The sequence below is a fragment of the Raphanus sativus genome, chromosome 6 (genome assembly GCF_000801105.2).
Source record: "Raphanus sativus cultivar WK10039 chromosome 6, ASM80110v3, whole genome shotgun sequence".
Taxonomy (NCBI): domain Eukaryota; kingdom Viridiplantae; phylum Streptophyta; class Magnoliopsida; order Brassicales; family Brassicaceae; genus Raphanus; species Raphanus sativus.
In genome coordinates, this window is record NC_079516.1 from 52877059 (window position 1) to 52899072 (window position 22014).

A 22014-nucleotide genomic window follows, 5' to 3' on the forward strand; every position below is an offset into this window, starting at 1 on the left:
TTTTTTAATCATATTTATATTTTTCTTTGTATAATATTCCTTTTAAATAATTAATAATTAATAAGAGGTTTTAATAATTATCATAAAATAATTTGACCACACATATATCAATAGGTCATATTCCTGTTTTAGTATATTGATATTATATAATGAAAAAAACGTATATAAAAACATAAATATAAAAATTAAATTTATAAAAAAATGTAAAACAAAAAATATACCCGTCCTTCTAAGGACGGATCAAAATCTAGTTTTTAATAAATCTCTACAAGAGAGGGACATGAAGAACAAGAAATAGCATCATGAATGAGTCGTATTGGTACATGGCAAGCATACATTCACCAAATATCTACGCCGTTTTGGCATCAGACAGTTTCTCATCAGCTCTTACCATTTATCAATCTCGACAAGTCTCCTTAAAGAAAAGACACAAACCATTCAGCTTTGAAAGACTGAAACAATTAAAAAAAAAGGTTTCTTCTATATCACATCAACGCTTACTGAAGAAATTGCAATACAAAAGCACTATCAGAAATGTGTTTATGAAATAGGTTTTGCTATATATATATATAATTATATATATAGATTAGGCCTGGGCATTTTACCCGGACCCGAGGACCCGACCCGGAACCGACCCGAAAATACCCGACCCGGAACCGACCCGAAAAATTATAAGTACTCATATGTGTCTTTTTATTTTGGACCCGCGGGTATTGGGTAAGACCCGGACCCGACCCGAGACCCGATCGGGTACCCGAAATACCCGAGATTTATTTTATATATTAGGTATATTTGGGTGATTGGGTATATTTTGGTATTTCTAATCTTTTTTTAAGTTTTAGGTTGGTATTTTCGGGTATAATTTCAAATTTTGAGTGTAATTTTAGATTTTCAGAAAATATAATTTGGGTATTCAGATATTTTTTGAGTTTTCAGGTCTGATTTTAGGTAAATATTCGGGTACTTTTACGGTTTTTTGGGTACTTTTCGAGTTTTCGGATCCAGTTTGGGTATTTCGAGTTTTTTGGGGTTTTATATACCCGAACCGACCCGGATCCGAACAATACCCGAATATTATATGTGTTTTACGGGTACTAAAATTCTAGACCCGAACCGACCCGGACCCGACAAGACCCGACCCGGAACCGACCCGAAAATTATAAATACCCATATGGGTCTAATTTCCGAGGACCCGAAAGACCCGGATCCGACAAGACCCGACCCGAACCCGACCCGAAGACCCGGATGCCAGGCCTAATATGGATAAATCTTCTTCTGTTCTTTAATTTGGCTACAAATCTAAGGATGTGTATAAAAAATAAATGATTAGCCTGATGGTGGGTAAAGAGCAAAAAGAGGGACCACGTCAGCATTTAGAAAAGAAAAAAACGGCGCGCATGAGTATCGGTTTCAAAACGAATTCTCATCCTCACGTCTCCGCCATTTGCAACAACAACAACAACAACACAACACATAGTTTCTGTCTCTCTCTCTGTCTCTCTTAGAAACCAAGTTTCCAATCTGAGCAATCATCATATCATGTCTCTCTCTCCATTTCAAGGTTTCTATCAATCGCTTCAAAAATAAATAAATAAATAAACAGAGAGATTATATTTCTTTCATTTGAAATTTGGGTTTTCAAGGAGATCGATCATCAAATAAAATGGCAGATTATCCAATGAAACCTGTTCTTCAAAAACCACCAGGCTACAGAGATCCAAACACGCCTTCTCCTCAACCTCCTCCTCCTCCACCACCCGCCGCATCATCAAGACCACAACCACCACCCATGAGAAAAACCGCCGCCGGTGGTATGCCTTCTTCCTTCCGACCAAAGCGAAAACGAGGAAACTGTTTCAAATCCTGCTGCTGCTGCATCTGCATCACCATCCTCCTCCTCGTCTTCCTCTTCCTCATCGCCACCGCCGTCTTCTACCTCTGGTTCGACCCCAAGCTCCCCACTTTCAGCCTCTCCTCCTTCCGCCTCGACGGCTTCAAACTCTCCGACGGATCTTCCCTCTCCGCCACCGCCGTGGCCCGCGTCGATATGAGGAACCCCAACACCAAGCTCGTTTTCTACTACGGAGACACCGCCGTCGACATGAGCGTCGGAAGCGGGAGCGACGAGACCTCCATGGGAGACGCGACGATCCAAGGGTTCAGACAAGGGCCGAAGAACTCGACGAGCGTCAAAGTGGAGACGTCGGTGAAGAACCAGCTCGTGGACAGTGTGCTGGCCAAGAGGCTCGCGTCCAAGTTTCAGAGCAGAGATTTGGTGATTAACGTTGTCGCCAAGACGAAGGTTGGATTAGGCGTCGGAGGGGTTAAGATCGGGATGCTCGCCGTTAATTTGAGATGCGGTGGAGTTAGTTTGAGCAAGCTTGATACTGATTCGCCTAAATGCATCCTTAACACGCTCAAATGGTAATAAGATTAACAACAATTAAGATCGCTTTTTTTTAAACGTTAGTTACATTGAAAGTTTTAACTTTTGTTATGTGTTAGTTAGTGAATGATGATATTCATATATTGCAGGGTGAATTTACAGTAAGGAGGAAGGAAGACTTCCGGGGTGATTTTGAAAAATGGCGGCAGTCTTTTAACATTTCTATGAATATATGTTGTAAACTATACTTCTGTAGATACGTGTATTTTTTTTATATCCTTGATCAAGTATTGACTACATTGAGATGAACATGTAGAGTGTTTCGTTGTTATTCGTGTGTGACATGATTTTTTTTTAGTGATACATTGTGTGAGGTGTGCGCTTTTGGGAGGAAAGGATTATGTAATGTGTTGAATATATTTCTGACATTTTTTGTGTATATTTGGGATTTTGTATATGTTAAACGGTTGGAATTTGTTGTTGAGCTTAGTATTCGAATACAGAACTTCTCAGTTACCATGGATTAGTGGTTTAAGCGTAAGTGTTTGTGTTGTTGTGACTTTAATTAAAGTTCAGAATGTTTTACGCAATGTCACTAATACTAGCACAAAATCCACTAGTCGATTTGACATAGTTTTTGTATAGACATAGTTTATAAGATTGTTTATAAGATTGTTTATAAGATTGTTAAAAGTTGTTAAAAGGATTAATGTAAAAATTGTCCAGCTGATTTTGTAAACATAGTTACAAAAATTTGTTAAAGTGGATATTGAACATGGTTTTACAATTTTGCTTCAGTAAATATTGGAGAAGACGGAAGAGTAAGAGGCTCGAAGAGATATTTGTGCTGAAATCTATCTTATTAAATCAGAAACATTACAACTTCTTCTGATGGATCTTAAAGGTGGACCTCATATATTTAAATTAAATGTATCATTCTTTGTATATAATACGTACTATAGTCTAACTTTGCATTGATGTATTTTCTTAAATACAATTCTTCTTTTTGTCCATATTCCATATATGATTTTCACATTTATTACATGTCGATTTAAATAAGATAGATACTAAAAATACTAAAAATATTAATCGTTCTAGAATTACCTTATACAATTCATTTTAAATTGATCAGTATACTTTCATTGGGCATTTTAATTTTATTAGTACGAATAATATTAAGTAGATAAGTCACAGACACATACATAAAGATATGACTATTCTTTAACTACGTTGGGCCTAATCTACTTTTTAAAACAAATAACACATAGTTTTATATATTGTATAGAATGTAGTAATATTGTATAGTATTATACTTATACAATAATACTAAAAACAAACCAAACTGAAATATAATATATATCGAAAATGCTTTGAACCATTACACACAAAATATATTAGACCTCATAGATAAAATTCACTTTGGAACTATGTAATAGTTATTTTTAAAAAATTAATTTCGTAATGTACAAAAAACATAAGTTTTATATAAAATTTTGTGTTACAATAAAAAGACACAACTCGCGCTTGCAAAGTGTTATTTTTACATAAAGACAGATTTGATATTGTTCTTTAAACACAAAATTGAATTATACAAACTCGATACTACATAAAACTAAACAATATAGAATACATTTTAAAAATAAAACCTGTGCGGATGCGCATGGCCTTTGCGAAAATCGTAGATATGTTAATATAATATATAAATATATTATGTTACACATATTTTCATATAAATAATACCTCAATGTAAGTTTTATATGATAAATGTTGAAAATACAAAATATATAGCACTATATATTTTAAATAATATATATAAAAAATCTACTTCACGTTATCATAAATTTTAAAAATCAAATTTAGTAATTAAACACATTACTTATTTAAACACATTAGTACACATTGTTATTTATCAAAATTTTATATTAATACACATTGCAATCATGTATAACATTTAGTAAATTTAGTAGAAACAAAGATAAAAAAAAATTGACTCCCGCTCGATCGAGCGGGTCATGATCTAGTGCTTTCTTAAATCAGAGATATATGTTTGACAGAACGGTGTTTGTTGGTTTATGGCTTTTTAAAGCAGGCTCCGCAAAATAATTTGGTGAAAAGTAAACTGGTCACTTACTAGCACTTCAATGTAGGAAAATCGCATAAAAAACCCTCAAAGTGTCACTTACTAGCACTTTAAACCTTGAAGTTTTTTCACTAACACTTTTAACCTTCAAAATGACATTTGTATCATTAAAAACCTCCAAAAAAAAATTGACAGGTTCAGCAGGTAATTTTTCAAAAATAATTATTTAATTAATAAAATAAAAAAAAATAATAAAAATCCAAAAAATAAATAAAAATCGAAAATTTTAATAAAATTTACAAAAAAAAATAAATTTTAGACAATTAAATAAATATATTAAAAATTAAATTATTTTCTAAAATATTAATAAAAATAACTAAAAAGTTAATAATAAATAAGATTAAATTTAAATAGAGAAGAACTAAATAAAAAGTTCACAATTTTTTAAAAAAAATGGAAAATATAAAATTCAAAATTCACAAGTGACGATGATGGTTTCTCACATAACCATTAACAATTACGATAATTGCCATATCTCCAATGATAGTTTCCAACATCATCTTAAAAATGAAAAAAAAAAAATCAAACTTTTGAATTTTCATTTTTTTTGAAATATATGAATTTTTTAATTTTCTGTTTTTAGTTTGATCTCATTTATTTTTGAATTTTAATTTTCTAAATAATAATTAATTTCGGAATTTTTTCTAACTTTTTTGATTCTTATGTAATTATATATTAATTAATAAAAATCAGAAAATTAGAAAAAAATCAGAAATTAATTAAAATTTAGAAAATTAAAATTCAAAACTAAATGAGATCAAATTAAAAAAAACAGAAAAATAAAAATTCATATATTTCAAAAAAAATGAAAATTCAAAAGTTTGAAAAAGATTTTTTTGTCATTTTCAAGATGATGTTGGAAACTATCGTTGGAAATATGACAATTATCGTCATTGTTAATGGTTATGTTAGAAACCATCATCGTCACTAGTGAATTTTGAATTTATATTTTCCATTTTTTAAAAAATTGTGATTTTTTATTTAATTCTTCTCTATTTAAATTTAATCTTATTTATTATTAATTTTTTAGTTATTTTTATTAATATTTTAGAAAATAATTTAATTTTTAATATATTTATTTAATTTTCTAAAATTTTAATTTATTTTTTTGATTTTTTCATTTTTGTAAATTTTATTAGAATTTTCGATTTTATTTATTTTTGGATTTTTATTTATTTATTTTGTTTATTTTATTAATTTAATAATTATTTTTGAAAAATTACCTGCTGAACCGGTCAATTTTTTGATTTGGAAGTTTTTTATGATACAAATGTCATTTTGAAAGTTAAAAGTGTTAGTGAAAAAACTTTAAGGTTTAAAGTGCTAGTAAATGACACTTTAAGGGTTTTTTATGCGATTTTTTCGATTGTATTTTACAGACAAGTATTAAAGGATACAACATTCTATAAGCTAATCTTCATTCAACATGTAGCTTCCTGTTAAATTGAAATATGCTGTTGAGTTTACTCTGTTTATCTTCAACAATTAGTTAATGGTATAATAGCTAACAGCTGACAAAGAAAAGTCAAAATCCAAACAGTTAAAGAAGAAGTCCTAAGAGCATTTCCAATGATACTCTATTTTTTTTTCTATAATATGGAGTGAAATAATGGTTTCACTCTATTTTTTCCACAAAAATAGAGTAACTCTATTATAGAGTAAACTATTAGAGCAAAATTTACTCTATAATAGAGTTATTCTATTTTTATGAGAATTATAGAGGAGAAAATAGAATGACATTGAAGATGCTCTAACAGAAGAAAAAAGTCACTCTGTAACTTAATCTGTCATTCCTGCATATGTATCATTATAGAGATAGAGCTGTACTGTAACATTTTCATTCAAGTGTGTCAGCTGGACATAATTAAAAATTTAACATTATATTTTTAAAATGATAAGAGAACATTATGTTTCACTTGTTCAGTTGTTCTAATCCTAATTAGAGTACATTCTCAATTAGTAAAAAATTTAGCATTATATTTTAGAAATAATTTAACATTCTGTTCTAAATAATTGAAACAGAATGTAAATGTAATTAGGATAGAGCAAGTGATAAAATGACGAGTGGTCATACAAAAATAAAAAGGGATCAAAGAGAGACTCCATCACCGTTCTCTCAAATCAGTTTGGATATGTGTAGATTCGTATTTATTTTGTTACGCTTATCAAATGTTGAAAAATCTCAAACTATATCTTTTGTTGATTCCGTTTACATTGATTCCGTTAATTCAAAATCACAACTTTAAACCTTAAATTATAAAGAGTGCCATTAAACATTTGTTAGTCACAACGCTCGACATATATGTTATATATTGTTTACTTAAAGAATTAATATCTGAAATGTAAATCTGCAAAAGTGTAGATTTGTATGCTTATTAATTAATTAGTGAGGATGTTTTTCTCCTCAACTAAACAAACATAAAGACAACAAACAAATCAAGAGATCATCTAGTTTCCTACCTACACCAACTCATACCTCAAATATATAACAAAAAAACAACAATTCTACATGTATCTAACATACAAAATCTCATGCTTTAGCTAAAATCGTGCAACTTCTTTTCTGATCACTACAAAGTTCTTCATGTGACCCTTAGATTAAGATTAGTCCAAATTCTCTTTCGATTCTCTTTCATTTTCTATTAGTAGATTAACGCACACCAACATACTACATAATTTATTATGTATTATTATACTCCATATATCGTTCCACTAAGGATCTGATAATTTAAATTTAATTGTGTTTCTTCTCAAACCGTTATATTAAACAACTACTTTGACGAAAGAATTGGTTATGGCCCCCAATTTGTATTACAAAACTTATGAAAGAAGATGTATCCATGACTCCACGTCCATATCTATACAAAAGAACCTGAGTAGGTCAAAACTTCGGTGGAACATAAAGAGAAATATTTAGAGGAAAGTTTTTCTATCTCTATACTAACTCGTGAGAACATCCAAGTTTTTTGTAACACTTAAATTGGACAGAGAACATCCAAGTTTGATCATAGACTTAATTCCCTTGGTATATAACTATATATAGATACAGAAGAATACCTATCATTAGAATAATACTCCCTAATTCAAGTCCAGTGTTAACGCTGAATAGTGCAAATACTGTAATTATAATATGGAAATCAAATATTCAGGGCTGCAGTCACTTGATCTCCAAGCAAACACATCATAATTTCCTAAAATTAAAATAATCAGAGAGGCATTCGAATTATGACGAGATCATAATAATAACAACGTCCTTTCCCAAAGCTTTTGAAAAAAAACATTCCATAAACATCATTACCATAAAATTCATAATGATAGTAGTGGGTCAAAAGCAGTGTGAGTGACACTATTGTGACCAGTCTCACGTGACAGAAGGCCCATTTCTTCTCACAAGAACATGGGTGTACACGAACCATGCATCGCGCGTGGAGATCGACAAAGTTGCTTGTAAACCAAGCTATGAAACCATTAACAGGAAGAAAGAACCGGAAATTTAAACCAAAGCTGAGCTTCGCCACGTGTCGATAGTCTAGCTCACAAATCAGAGAAGTGGCTAGTCGTTTGAAGCGCCACTAATCTCTCTCTTAATGACTACTACTTAAAAGCCATTTTTTTCAAATACTACTAATAGAAAACACAATTATGACATACCTTAATAAAATATTTAAAAAGTTTTAACATTCTCGGAAATTTCACAATTAGAAAAATGAAAATCTTCCAAAAAACAATAAGGAAAGTGAGAAAAATGAAAAAAGAAGTATATAAAAATGGGAAAAAGCAATAAATAAGGCGTGACTGAATATATTTAAAAAGGGATATGTTACTAGTAAGTAACAAACGGCGATTTATTCGTAGCCTTTTTGACTCTTCTTTCTTCCTTCCTTCTGTAACTGTTAATCCAAAATCTACTCTCCTCTCCTTCTCTTGTTTGTGTGTATTCTTCCTCTTCTCCGATCACTCCAAGAAAAAAGATGAAAAGCCGAGAGAGAAACGTAAAGTACACGGTTCACCGGAAGCTCACATCCCTAACGGATCAACCTTTCAACGGCTGCCCCAAAGTTGTGAAAATCACAGTGACCGATCCTTGCGCCACCGATTCCTCCAGCGACGAGGAGGAAAACGACAGAGTCGTGTCCCGTGCCGCCGCCACGAGGAAGAGAGTGAAACGTTACGTGGATGTGATCAGGTTCTGCGACAACAAGCAAGGAGGAGCTGCTGCAGCAAAACGCAAGAAACCGGCGGCGGCGGAGAACGGTGGTGGTGGTGATGATCACGGATCGGTGAAGCCGGTCAAGTACAGAGGAGTGAGACAGCGGCCGTGGGGGAAATACGCGGCGGAGATTCGCGATCCTTCGAAGGGAGCTCGTATCTGGATCGGAACGTTTAACACGGCGGAGGAAGCTGCCATCGGTTACGACAAGGCCGCGATTCGAATCAAAGGCTGTAACGCTCTGACGAATATTCTGACTCCTCCTCCTCCTTCGACTCCTCCGACGGCGATCGACCTTGAGACGGTCTCGCCGGCGAGAGAGTCGTCTCAGTACAGCATGCGTTCGCCTACTTCTGTTCTCCGGTTTAGTCGCGACGAAGAGACGACGGAGCTCAGAACAGTCTCCGCCTCCCCCGTCGTCGTCGTCGAGGAAGAAACTCCGGCGGGTTTTTCCTTGCCCGATCCGTTTTTCTTGCCGCCCGAACTGTTTCCCGCGAGAGATAGTTTCTGGGATTCCGAAATTACCCCTGATCCTTTGTTCCTTGACGAAACAGTCTCTACTAGAGATTCCAACTTGTCGGACGGTTTTCCATTAGGTGTGATCGGTGATCTGAGCTCTTGCTCGTGGGATGTTGATGAGTTTTTCAAGGATCATTTATTCGACTGAGTGTGACAATATTCTCCACAAGAAACTCTTATGTTTTTTTCTTTTCTTTCCGAGTGATGAGTGGGTTTGGATGATAACGACGGTGATGCATCTTGGTCGTCCGTTTTCCCTTTTTTTCCTGTTCGACCAAGTTGTACGGCTACGATCTTTTGGAAGACGAAGAAGGGGATCCCGGAGAAGCGTAACGGATTCTATATTTTATTATTCGTGATTTTAAATTTTATGCTGCGAGTAAATATAGGATTAGATTTTTTTAATTAGTGAGAGTTTTAAGGGGTTTTTGAATTGGGGATTTCGGGGGAGGTTTGTGTTGTGTTTTGATTTTTTTAGTATGTTTGCCACTATGCAAGGAAGCAAGTATATAGAGCATATATTATTCTATTAATTCTACTACTATACTAGTATCTTATAATAAATGTAAATCTTTGTCTTTTGTTCCTTCCCATGAATCTCACTGTGTGGGGTTTTGTTGTGTGACATGTCACATTTTTCTCTTAATTCATGAAAAACATCAAATCAAAACTCTTCGGAGTATGACCTAACTACTAACAATAAATAAGAAAAGTAAAACGGAAATACTATAATAACATATGCAAATCAAAGCCCAAATCAACTAAAAATCTAATTTAAACATTCTATCAAAATGATGAAAGATTTTTTTATTTTTTATACCTAGATACAACTATACATATATATACTCATGTAACTTTTTGGCAAAGTGTCAGAGCAACAATGCCCATTAATGTGAAGAACCAACTCATTGAATCATATCTAACCCTACAAATTGTCTCCACTTTAACACCATCAAAATTTCAAAGACAACCGATTACTACACGTTTTACTTCTTGTATCCGAAATTCAGGTCTATCCAAATAGTTAATTTGATTGATCACAAACAGCAAAACTAAGCAATAGTACAAAGTTTGGTATACATCAACCTTGTAAGGAGAGTAATCGAGGGGATAAAAGCAATGAAACAGTGTTGAGAGGAGAAAGACAATGTATTGGGACATGAACTTAGATGTCTTTGTATCAAAGACCACCGAGTCTTCTATTTTGGAAATGGAAATTTAAAGGAAAGAGTCTTCCAATGAAGACGAAGACTTCTCATGATCTTGTCGTTAACCATAGTCTCCCACCATGATTTATTTAATTATTTTTTTCTATTTTATCAAACTTTAGATTACGATGTTTCTCAATATGATTAGAGAAACGTCTTGTAAATTTGCCATTATTTATTCACATGGTTTTAACCTGTCACTCTCTTCCTACTTTTGGAAATGTTTTATATTTCATTGTAGACTTTTGTTGCGTTCCTACTAACTATGTTTTTTTCTTCATCATTTTTTTTTCCAATTGTGACGAGAGTGTAATCAAAATAGACAAAGCCAAAAAGAAAAATAAATCTTATTCGAGACACTCAAAATAATAGAAAGGGGTCTGTGAACTGTGATGTTTTAGAAATAAAAAAGGACCATTCACCAAAAACAGCAATGACAACAGTATTGGTCCGTTCGAGGTTTAATTTGACCAATTGAATAGATTTGTCTCTTTCGTGTGTTTTAAAAACTGGACCAGACCATTTCGCTTCCCGAAGTGCGACTAGACTATGGAGAGACTTCCTTCTCGCAAAGAAGCAATACTCATCTATCAGGAGGATTTCAATTTAACTATCTTTATATTCAGACAATAAAACTGAAATTTTAACTTAATGCGTATGGTAGGAGATGCTCTGTAAATAGTTTTTAAAAGAATAAAATAACAGTACCATTAAAAGTGTTTTTTAAAACAATATCAACCAATCGTTTTCCCGCAGTAAAATTCAAAAGAAATATATATGTCACATAGATTTTGTGCACAAAAAAAAAAAAGAAATCTCACATAGATGAGCAATAAATAAAGTGGGTCTAAGCCCATGGAGAGAACCACGTTGGAAAAGGTAATGTCTTTATCAGACAGAGGTTGGCCCAAATCAAATTGAGAGGTGAGACAAGTTGCCTACAAAATCTCTGTACCAATGAGATTAAATTGGGTCCCATAAGATCTTCTTTAAGTAAATACCTTCTCAAAACGCTTTACACTTGAATCTCACCCGGTTTAACGTCGGTTCTCTTGTAGGTAAACTAAGATGCTTGTGAAATATCATCTGGTATATCAAAGATTCAAAGGCTTGTCATCGTGTTGTCAATTTAGGCAACAAGGCAAAGAACAAAGAATAAAGCCACAAAGTGTTTTGTTTTCCTACAACTTTGTTCACTTAATCTATATTACATTTGAATATGAAAGTAACTGATGTAAATTAAAACTTTATAACATAAGGACTGTAATTTGTAGAGATTGATTTAAGCATTTTTTTACTTATATCTTCCGACTCATGATTATAAATTTTGAACGATTTGGACAAGATTTTTCATCCTCAGCCAACACCCTAAAAACATTATGATTATAACCCACGTCAAGAGGTGTAGGCTATGGCTCGAGATACTTTAGTTTTGTTTCTCTTTTTTTTTTTCTAAAAGTTAAATTCAAATCAAGTTAAATGCATCTTGAATGTGAACACCGTTATGCGTTTTTAGGTGCATCTTTATCGAATCTGACAGGAAGTTAAACTCTTATTTCCACGTTGCACCTACTCCAATCCGGGTCCAACTTGAGACTTATTTCTGCAACTGTTTGAGCCAATGGAGGTTATTTGACTTAGATGCATCAAATATACAATGATAAATATAATCCTGTATTATTTATCATATATAATATTACCTTGTTAGGAAAAAGAACTAGTTCAGTGATGGATCGGATCATCTGTCTTTATAATAGTTGGTGAAATGGTCATAGTGATATTGGGCCAAATATAAAGATACCACTTATTACTATTGGTTTCGCCAGCTTGGTTCTACTCAAGATATCATGTTTTAATTGTCTTCACAAAACATTATAGACCCTCTTCTTGTTGATGAATAGACAGTTCTCAAGGAAAAAAAGACAAAAGCAAAACAACGAGATCTTTGGTTTAAAACTTCTAATCAATGAAATTCTAAAGAACGGAACGGAGTTTACAAACAAGAAACGAAAAAACAGCGAGCTTTAATTTTCACAGAACTCATACTAATTTACCGGGCTAGTTCACTAGACAAGAGAGAGAGAGTTAAAGCCCATACAAGGCCCATAGTGTGAACAGAGCTTGGTCAAAAAAACGGCAAGCATTGCGGTCAAAAGGTTTGAAAACATCGGCAACGTGGCGTGTCTGCTTGATTTTTTATCATCTAATCTCAGTGGCAACAACGTCGCAACGAATCAGGTTCAGAATAATTTTCTTTCCTTTTTTTTTAGATTCCCCATGCAAAATTGGAAAGCCCTAGAGAGAGCACCAACCAATCTTCGGATTTAAGTAACGGAAGAACCTGAAGGATTTGAAAATTGAATTGATTCAAATGATGGTGGAAGAAGCGAAATTGGATTCGAAATTGAAACCGATGGTAAATGAGAGCTTGAGATTCGGAGAAAGAGCTTTATCAGCCGGCGGCGCCGCTTTTATATCGGCGGTCATAGTCAATCCTCTCGATGTCGTCAAGGTTCCAACTTTCCTTCCTCTGCTCATTTCTCGGATTGCGAACAATCTGATTGAGCTTTTGTTTTGTTTTGTAATAATAAGCAGACGAGATTACAAGCTCAGGCTGCAGGTGTTCCGTACCAAGGCTCATGTCGTCTTGGTTGTTTCGAACCCAATTCCACGGTATGTTTGATAAAGCTGTTTCGTCTTTTAGCTTTTTGAAATGGGTTCTGTTCATTTGATTTTTACATATCTTCTGCACAGGTGGCACATGATGTAATAAGAGGTAGTAGTAGTAGTTCTCCAGGGGTGTGTCGTATTACTGGCTCTCCAACTGTATGCTCAGATCATCAGTACAAAGGAACACTTGATGTGTTCATCAAAATCATCCGACAGGTTAGAGACCATTTGCCTTGTCTTGCTAAGATGCCAAATAAAGAGTTTCGATTGAGACCTTGTTTTTTTTTAACAAGTTGATGATATGTATATTGATTGTGTAAGTAATGTAACATAGTCTCTACAGTACTATGCAAGTCTTGTGTTGGTTCAGTATTTACTCATTGGTAGAGTTTCACAGGAACGAACGACTTTATGCAGGAAGGGTTTTCTAGGCTTTGGAGAGGCACTTACGCTAGTTTAGCCTTGGCTGTTCCAACCGTGAGTCCCTTTCCTTTTTTTTTTTGCTTCTGCTACGTATTGATCATCATGGGGTGTGACTTCTTCTAATTTTGATTAGGTTGGGATCTACATGCCTTGTTATGATTATTTCCGGAATATAATGGAGGATTTCACGGCAGAGAAGTCTCCAGCTTTCACACCTTATGTCCCACTTGTTGCCGGGACTATAGCTCGCTCCTTGGCTTGTATCTCTATTTACCCTGTTGAGTTGGCAAGGACGCGGATGCAGGTAATCATCCTAAGGGGCTTGATCACTCGTACAAAGAGAAGCAATGGATACCGATTGATTCTTTTGTTTTTTTTTTTTAGGCATTTAAGGGAACACAAAGGGGTGCGAAACTTCCTGGCGTTTGGAAGACGTTAGTTGACGCCGTCAATCCAGTCAAGGGCTCTTCAAGTAATGGACAAAATTACAGGATGTTGTGGACTGGTCTTGGTGCTCAACTTGCTAGGGACGTTCCCTTCTCTGCAATCTGCTGGTCGATACTTGAGCCCGTGAGTAAATCTGTCTCTAAAAAAAAAGCGTTCAGTGCCGTGCTATTGTTATACACTGGTCCTTACACGACTGTTTGTTTTTACGAGTATTAGACACGGAGAAGCATTCTCTCTTTCATGGGTGAAGAACCAAGGGCGGGGAGTATAATAGGTGCAAACTTCACTGCTGGTTTTGTTGCTGGTGCGGTTGCTGGTGCTGCTACTTGCCCACTTGATGTTGCAAAGACTCGGCGTCAAATAGAGGTTAAAAAAAAACACCTAAATAAGTTCACCTTTCCTGAAATAGCATTCGGATTCCTTAACCAAATAACATTGAAACGTTTTTTTGGTTATGCAGAAGAATATAGATAGAGCTATGAAAATGACCACAAGACAAACCTTGGCTGAGATTTGGAGGTATGAGTTAGCAAAGAAAAAAGAGATCCATTAGACAGTTTCCTTATTGATATTAGGAGAAAGTTAAAAGATCTTTATATGTTGGGGGTATTTTGTATAATAGGGATGGAGGAATGAGAGGGATGTTTAGTGGAGCAGGGGCTAGAGTTGGACGGGCAGGACCATCTGTAGCCATTGTGGTTTCCTTTTACGAAGTGGTCAAGTATGGACTCCATCACTTCCACCAACAGTAACACTATTTTGTTACTTAGAAAGATTACGTTTGGATGGCACAAGTCTTTGCCATCTACATTCAATAAGAAGTGTTCTTACTACACGGCAAAAAAAAAAAAATCCTTGAAATTTTTGTCTTTTTTCTAAAGTTGAATATTATTTAATTGTTTTACGACACGAGATTCTTGTCGGGAGGAATACAATAACTCAATGGTCAAGGAGGGAGGGGTATGCAACATGTGAAATGTCATAAATAATTGGGGAGCGATATTCTATACGATTCTGGACTATTATTATTTGACATAAAACTTTATTGCCAATGGCAGTTAGAAGTATGCTAATCTTTTGGTTTTGTTAATTTTGTTCAAAGTTGGTAGTAGTTGTCAAAATTTCTGGTAATTTCCTTTGAAGCTTATGTATATATTTTGTGTGTGAATATAAACGGTTCTAACCCACCCATCATTCGAAGCAGAACCTTCAAACACAATGGTCAGAGTTTTATTAAATTGACATAACCACCTCTTGTCATTTTGAGGCTTCTTCTTCTATAAACAACACATGTATATATGAACTAAGAATAAATTAAATAATAAAAGAGGATGAACAAACAAACAATATGATTGATGGAAAACAATAGAGAAAGATTCAATCTCCAGGAATCATGACAGTAGCACAAATCATGAGCAAATTAAATAGCCTTGAGAGACTCAGTCTTTAAGAGAATGTTATCCACAAACTACTAGAAGGATAAAAAAAAAAGAAAAATCAGAAGAAGGAGAGGGAAGAAGAAGCATCGAGAGGATGGATAAGGTAAGTGAGGACAAGGGCCACCACCATTAGCAAATACGCAATCCCTTGGTCTATCGATGTCCCTGTTGTTCATCATCATTAACCAAATTAAACCAAAATGTCAATTACCAATTTTAGATCTCGGTTATTCCAGATTTCACGGGATTCAGATCTGGAAGGGAAATGCGAGGAGAGGAGGGAGATAGTTACCGTCACTGGTGGGAGCTGGAGCGGGAGCTAGGGTTTGAGCGCCGGCGAGAGACGAGATGACGGCGAATACAAATGTGAATAACGCGAATCCGGCTACGGAGTTTCTCGACGCCATCTCTCTCTCTCTCTCTCTCTTAAGATCCGAGGAGTTCAAATAAGATCGCGAGCTCTGCAGGGTGAAAATGAAAAACTCCGACGAGAGAGAGAGTATCTGCAGAGACGAGGAAATGAGGATGATGAAGTATGGAGGAGACCAATTGTTTAGGGAGTGTGCTTTTATAGTTAGAGACCCGGTTCGTGATTACCGGTTATAACCGGTCTTTTGCCCGGTCAAATTTATTTACCAGTCAGTCAACTAAGCATATGATTTTTCCTGGATTGTTCCTTTTTCTAGTTTCCTTGTCAAAATTGACATTTTGCTTTGTTTCTAGAATTATTTCTCATTTACATATGACTTTCGTGAGATAAAAATTAATATATGTACTGTTTTAAGTTTAAAAAATAACAAGGTAAAACTACTAAATTTGATCGAAAAATAAAAATAACATGGGAAACAGTTTTTTTTTTTAGAACAAGTTTATTAACCTCTTGTAATAAAAAGAGAACAAAAACAAAAATAAATATTTAAATGAATTTGGCGGCTAGTTTAATAACGTTACAGACTTACAGCGACGAAGGCCATGTGGTGTGATTATTATCTTTTTTCATAATTTTTTGTTTGTTAGCTATTTTGTTAAATAATAATAAAATTCTCTATTTTTTTCATTTTTTTGTTAGTGTAATGGTGGGGCTGACTGACAGATTGGCAGCCAAACTGGACCTGTTAGTCATGACTCCACAGTGTCTCCAACTTCTTTGTTTCTTTTCTTTTTAACCGATGATTCGATTCTCTTTCTATGCTATGTTGTTTTTTTTTTCCTTTTTTTTCTTGATTGATTTAACGGCTAGTAGGTGTTGATCAGCTTGATTTTCGCTTAATCCTCAAAGATTTATAATCAATGCTTGTTTATGTAGAATATAAGCTCTGTAGTTTCAGTTTACATAAACATAAAAATTATAAATAAATTAAGCTCGGTTAATTGTTTGTGAATCATCTTAGCGAGTTTCTTTGATCAGCTTACAGTGTGCCACTCTATGCCACATAATTTATAATTATTTTGACGAGTACGTATATGATTATACTTTACCTATTTTAATTTGGAGTACGTCGGCTGTTGAATATATAAGATATGAGTAATCTGTCGTATATTTATAATTATTGTTTAATGATTGATGTAATACTGTAATCTTATTAGGTGACTATTTGACAAACTCGTTAGAGGTATTAGCCGTTAGATCAGTAACATCAATCATTTTATATGTTTCAGATATAATCTATCTTATTAAAAGTGAAGTACAATTTCGGTGTGTTTGGATACTTAGATAAGAGTATTAAAAAGATTTGGTGTGTTTGGAAACATTGATTGTAGTCTTTTTAAAAGAATTAATTTTGCTTAGAAACAAAAATAGTAGTATTAAAAAGAAAAAGTAATGAACTTAAGTTATTAAGTCCATTATAAAAGAATATTAAAACCCAATTTGAAATACCAACTCAAATTATGGTTTTTATATTTCATATTAAGTTTTTTAAAATATAATATATGTAATTATTTATATGATGATACATATTAAATACTATTAATTATATGATTACTTATATGATGGTACATACAGACATCCATACGGGTTTGGTTCTGATCGGTTTGCGTTTCAGGTTTTCGAGGTCAAAGATTTCAGTCCTATTAGAATGTTTCTAAATTTTTGTTTGAGTTTGATTCGGATCTTTGCGGGTTTGGTTTGGGTTTGGATAACCTATTTAAATTATTTTTAAAGTTTTAAATCACTATATATTTTAAATTTCTCAAAATCTATAAATAAAGTAATATATTACCTATAAATTTAAGTAACATATGTCAGAATACCTAAGCTTAACATATCAATTGGTTTGATTTAAAATTTTGGATACGAAATCAATAATTATTTTAAGTATTTTTTGTGATTTGAATATACTTTAACTATTTCAGATATTTGTTTTTGACTATCTATATATATTTTCAAATATTTTAAACCAATTTAAAAGTATCATTTTTGATGTTTCATATACGTTAAATATAAAAATAATTAATATACAAGTATATAAATCTAATTTTAGATAAATTCAGGTACACGAATACTTCAGTTCGGATCCGATTTGGTTCTCTAACTAACAAAATTTTGAATAATTCGAATATTTAATCAATTTACGTTTAGGTTTGGTACTATATTTACGGATTGGTATCAGTTCTGTTCCTCAGATTCATTTTGCCAAACCCTAATAATTACATGAAAAACAAATATCATCATATTTTTTAAAATATACATCTGCGGAGGTGTAGAGATCAAAGTCTATAATCATTTATTTTAACAACAAGCCAAATAAATATGTTGATTGAAGAGTGAATAATACAAACAAGAGAAATACATAGTTTATCAGAGACACTCTATGTCGAATTTATTATAAAGAAAATTTAATTAAAATAAATAAATTCAATAATTACAAACAAATAATATATTTTATAATCTAGTAATCTTTTAAATATCACACGAACATGCATGTTGTAGTTGGAAATAAGGTAGGATTACCGTTTCAAAAGATAGAAAAATTCGAATTTCAAAATTGTGAAACTTTCTCAAGTTGCATTTTTCAAGGGTAACTAATATAAACATACAAAAAGCTTCATACAACATGTGATGCAGAAGGAAGCTGAACCCGAACCCGATCCGAAAAATCCGAACCGAAATAACAAAAAACCCGAATGGGTATTGATTTAGGAGAGATTGGATATCCGAACCTGAACGGTTAATACCGAACCCGAATGGATATCTGAAAATAACCGAACATATATATATTTACCATTATATTTCTAGTTTTCATCTTTCATTTTATTTAAAATATTTATATTGATGTTACACATACTTTAAAATTATATAATATACATATAATTACGGAGAAAAATGATTTGATATTCACTTAAAATGAATATCAAGCTTTTTGTTTCATGTATTAACAAAAGTTACATCCAAATTCTAAAATAATAGTCAAATTAATGAATATTAATTTTTGAAATTTACCTCCAAATCTATTAATAATTCAATCTATTAAAAATAATAATTCAGTTAAGTGAAAACTAAATTTTTAAATACAAGAACCTTAAAAATGAAAAATTTAATATTTTTTCTTCAAAATCTAAATATCCGAATCCGATCAGAAATAACCGAATCCGAACTAAAAAATATCCGAACCCGATCCGAAGTTCAGAAATACCCGAACGGTACACTATATATTAAGTGACCACAAAGATCATCAGTTATGTTTAAGACATTCTATTTATTTAACAGACAATTCCTTAGATTTTTTTTAAAAAAAAAATATATAATCTTTAAAATGATTGAATATTAAGGTATTTGGTGTGCTTCGTTAAGTAATTTCCAACAGTAATACAGTTTTAATATCCTTATAATTAATTCTTTTTCCTTTTATTTAACTACATATTCCTCATCTATAATCCCAAAAATATCCTTAAACTTGAATATATACAATCATATATGTTGTAATCTTTTACAAAAAAAAACATATATGTTGTAATTTATAATACAGACACGACATAGTTGAATCACTAACAATATATTCTGTTATTACAATTGATAGGCAGGGAGTACGTCAATGAAGATTAAAACTTCAACCTTTTTCACTAGATATAATCCTCAAAATAATATTTATTTTCACTCTAAATTATGTAAAAACTCAAAACAACATCTCTTTCCATTGTAAATTATAAAACTGTGTCCGGTACCGGATATAATAACTTTAATGTCAAATAAATTTCATGCATGTTTTATAAATCATTTATAAAATTATAAATACATTTATAAAATTATTTATATTGGTTTAACAGATGTTTTAAATTATTGTAAGAGGTTCTAAGTCATTTATAGAAACTTATCAGATGTTTTGAATTATTTTTTATTTATAAAAAATGTTATAATTTGATTGGTTAAAAAATTTTAACTGTCAATTAGATCTAAAATAAACGGTAAGTCTATAACTAATTAATATCACTTACTAAATAATCTAAATGATATTAAAATAATAATTTATGGTAACTAATTTTCGAAATTATAGAAAATACAATAATGTTTGATTAGTTACTTTTATATTTATATACTAATAGAACTCAATTTATAGAAAATTGATAAAATGATTCGTATTCTTATACAAAACATTATATTTGTATATAAAGTTTTACAATAATTATTAATCCTCCTATATATTGAATGTATAAGGCACTTAAGTGACTTTTTCTTAGGTGTCAATCACAGAAGAAATTTAAGAAAAATGTTATAATTTGATTGGTTAAAAAAATTTAACTGCCAATTAAATCTAAAATAAAATGTAAGTCTAAAACTAATTAATATCACTTACTAAATAATCCAAATGATATTAAATAATAGTTTATGGTAACTAATTTTCAAAATTATAGAAAGTGTAATAATGTTTGATTAATTACTTTTGTATTTATATACTACACAAATAACTAATAGAACTCAGTTTATAGAAATTGATAAAATGATTCATATTCTTATATAAAACATGATATTTGTATATAAAGTTTTACAATAATTATTAATGTCTTATAATGTTCATATATGTCTTATAAGTCATTTACAAATAATGATTTGTGGTAGCTAATTATTGAAATTCTATAACGAATGATAACGTTTGATCAATTTTTTTATATTTATAAACTACATAACATAATGGACGAATTTTTATAATTTTTAATTATTTTAATTAGATCTAAAACAAAAATTAAGTCTAAAACTAATCATTATCACTTGCCATATAACCTAAATGATATTACAAATTATAATTTATTGTAGCTAATTTTCAAAATTATAGAAAGTGTAATAATTTTTTATCAATTCTTTTTATATTTATATACTATATAAAATAATGAATAAAAGGCAATTTATAGAAATTGATATAATAATTTCATATTCATATTAAACATTTTTCGTATCTATAATAATTAGTAATATCTTATAATGGTCAGATTAAAAATATTTTGTATTTAAGTCAAATAATCTAGTAAGTAAGGTAATATTATGATTGAAAAGAATTATAAGACGAAATTCATTGTTTTTTTTTGTTTTTTTTGTGTAAATGTTAAGTTGTAATTCATTGATTCTATGGTTTGTATTACTATTTAGAGAGAGAAATAAATATTTGGAAAAATATAGGAAAACATTAGCAAAACATTTAGAAAAATAACAAAATAGTAAGGAAAAAAAAGAGGTCTAAGAAGATGCATAAGATGTGTTGGAGAAGTTAATATAATAATTACATATATAATTCTACAAGCATTTGTCATTGTTAACTATTCATCAATTATTTTTATATCAAATTTATGAAAAAATTACGACATTCTATATATAATATATATTTTCATACAATATATACTCGCAAATTTGCAGGTAACCACCTAATTATACTAAAAACAAAAGATTCGAAAAACACACTTTCATTACTTATTGTTGAAGCCCTCGAATATTTGACTATATAAAGCACCATAAACCTTTACAAGGAAAACTCACTCAACTTTATCTCTATCTATCTTAGGAAGGTCCGTTTATTATTTTTTCCTTTATGAGAAAAGGGGTTTGTAAAGGATAAAATCCAAAATCTAGCCCAAACTCAGAACTCATATATATTGTTTTGTTTTGATTCTTTTGAATAACTAGTTAGCTAATATCTTTTAAGAGCAAATATTATAGTATTAGTTAAAATCTGTAGTAATATTGAGAATTTGTGGTGAAAGATAACAACAACATTCTATATAATACTAGGTGATAACCTGCACCTTTCGCAGAATGAATAAACTTAAATGGATTATAAAATTTTAGTCTATAGGAATTGTAAATGTAAAAGTGTACGTACAAGGCAGTTGCGGCTAGGCTGGAATCTCTTGACGGCCCACTTACCGTCGTTGAAGTGGAAAGGAACCCGTCGCACGGCGTGATTCACCTCATCATCCGTCCAGCAGCTTAATTGCTTCCATTCTATCATGCGTGTTTGTGTGTCTTTACTGCATTCTATCCTGCGTGTTTTGTCGTTTTTTTTATGTTTGAAGACGTTATGTCCTTTTCTATGGTTCCCAAAGACTTTGCGTTTTAATAATAATTCAGAACCCTAATATCTAAA

At 31.9% G+C, this 22014-nt stretch overlaps 4 protein-coding genes across 4 annotated transcripts; 3 read left to right on the forward strand and 1 right to left on the reverse strand.

The window, feature by feature from the left end:
* The first annotated feature begins 1465 nt into the window (after positions 1-1465).
* On the forward strand, positions 1466-2866 carry LOC108810515 (NDR1/HIN1-like protein 6). Its single transcript, XM_018582624.2, has 2 exons — positions 1466-2424; positions 2536-2866. Exons 1-2 carry the CDS (start codon positions 1664-1666, stop codon positions 2549-2551), a joined length of 777 nt encoding a protein of 258 aa, XP_018438126.1. The 5' UTR covers positions 1466-1663; the 3' UTR covers positions 2552-2866.
* Positions 2867-8187: 5321 nt separating this feature from the next.
* On the forward strand, positions 8188-9841 carry LOC108810418 (ethylene-responsive transcription factor CRF5). Its single transcript, XM_018582532.2, has one exon. It carries the CDS (start codon positions 8498-8500, stop codon positions 9401-9403), a length of 906 nt encoding a protein of 301 aa, XP_018438034.1. The 5' UTR covers positions 8188-8497; the 3' UTR covers positions 9404-9841.
* A 2835-nt stretch (positions 9842-12676) lies between these two features.
* On the forward strand, positions 12677-15093 carry LOC108813773 (mitochondrial carrier protein MTM1). The gene is made up of 9 exons (XM_018586426.2): positions 12677-12975; positions 13059-13136; positions 13218-13349; positions 13551-13610; positions 13690-13860; positions 13941-14126; positions 14220-14369; positions 14464-14522; positions 14626-15093. The coding sequence occupies exons 1-9, from the start codon at positions 12835-12837 to the stop codon at positions 14753-14755; spliced, it is 1107 nt and encodes a 368-aa protein (XP_018441928.1). The 5' UTR covers positions 12677-12834; the 3' UTR covers positions 14756-15093.
* A 242-nt stretch (positions 15094-15335) lies between these two features.
* Positions 15336-15985, reverse strand: LOC108813742 (arabinogalactan protein 16). The gene is made up of 2 exons (XM_018586388.2): positions 15735-15985; positions 15336-15607 (listed from the first exon to the last, which is right to left on the reverse strand). The coding sequence occupies exons 1-2, from the start codon at positions 15847-15849 to the stop codon at positions 15501-15503; spliced, it is 222 nt and encodes a 73-aa protein (XP_018441890.1). The 5' UTR covers positions 15850-15985; the 3' UTR covers positions 15336-15500.
* Positions 15986-22014: the final 6029 nt, after the last annotated feature.

Excerpts from the sequence above, each read along its gene's own strand:
- LOC108810515 (XM_018582624.2), top strand. The coding sequence starts at position 1,664 with ATGGCAGATTATCCAATGAAACCTGTTCTTCAAAAACCACCAGGCTAC.
- LOC108810418 (XM_018582532.2), top strand. The coding sequence starts at position 8,498 with ATGAAAAGCCGAGAGAGAAACGTAAAGTACACGGTTCACCGGAAGCTC.
- LOC108813773 (XM_018586426.2), top strand. The coding sequence starts at position 12,835 with ATGATGGTGGAAGAAGCGAAATTGGATTCGAAATTGAAACCGATGGTA. Across the intron at positions 13,861-13,940 it reads TGGCAAGGACGCGGATGCAG|GCATTTAAGGGAACACAAAG; the intron begins GTAATCATCCTA and ends TTTTTTTTTTAG. Across the intron at positions 14,370-14,463 it reads AGACTCGGCGTCAAATAGAG|AAGAATATAGATAGAGCTAT; the intron begins GTTAAAAAAAAA and ends TTGGTTATGCAG.
- LOC108813742 (XM_018586388.2), bottom strand. The coding sequence starts at position 15,849 with ATGGCGTCGAGAAACTCCGTAGCCGGATTCGCGTTATTCACATTTGTA. Across the intron at positions 15,608-15,734 it reads TCCAGCTCCCACCAGTGACG|GGACATCGATAGACCAAGGG; the intron begins GTAACTATCTCC and ends GATGAACAACAG.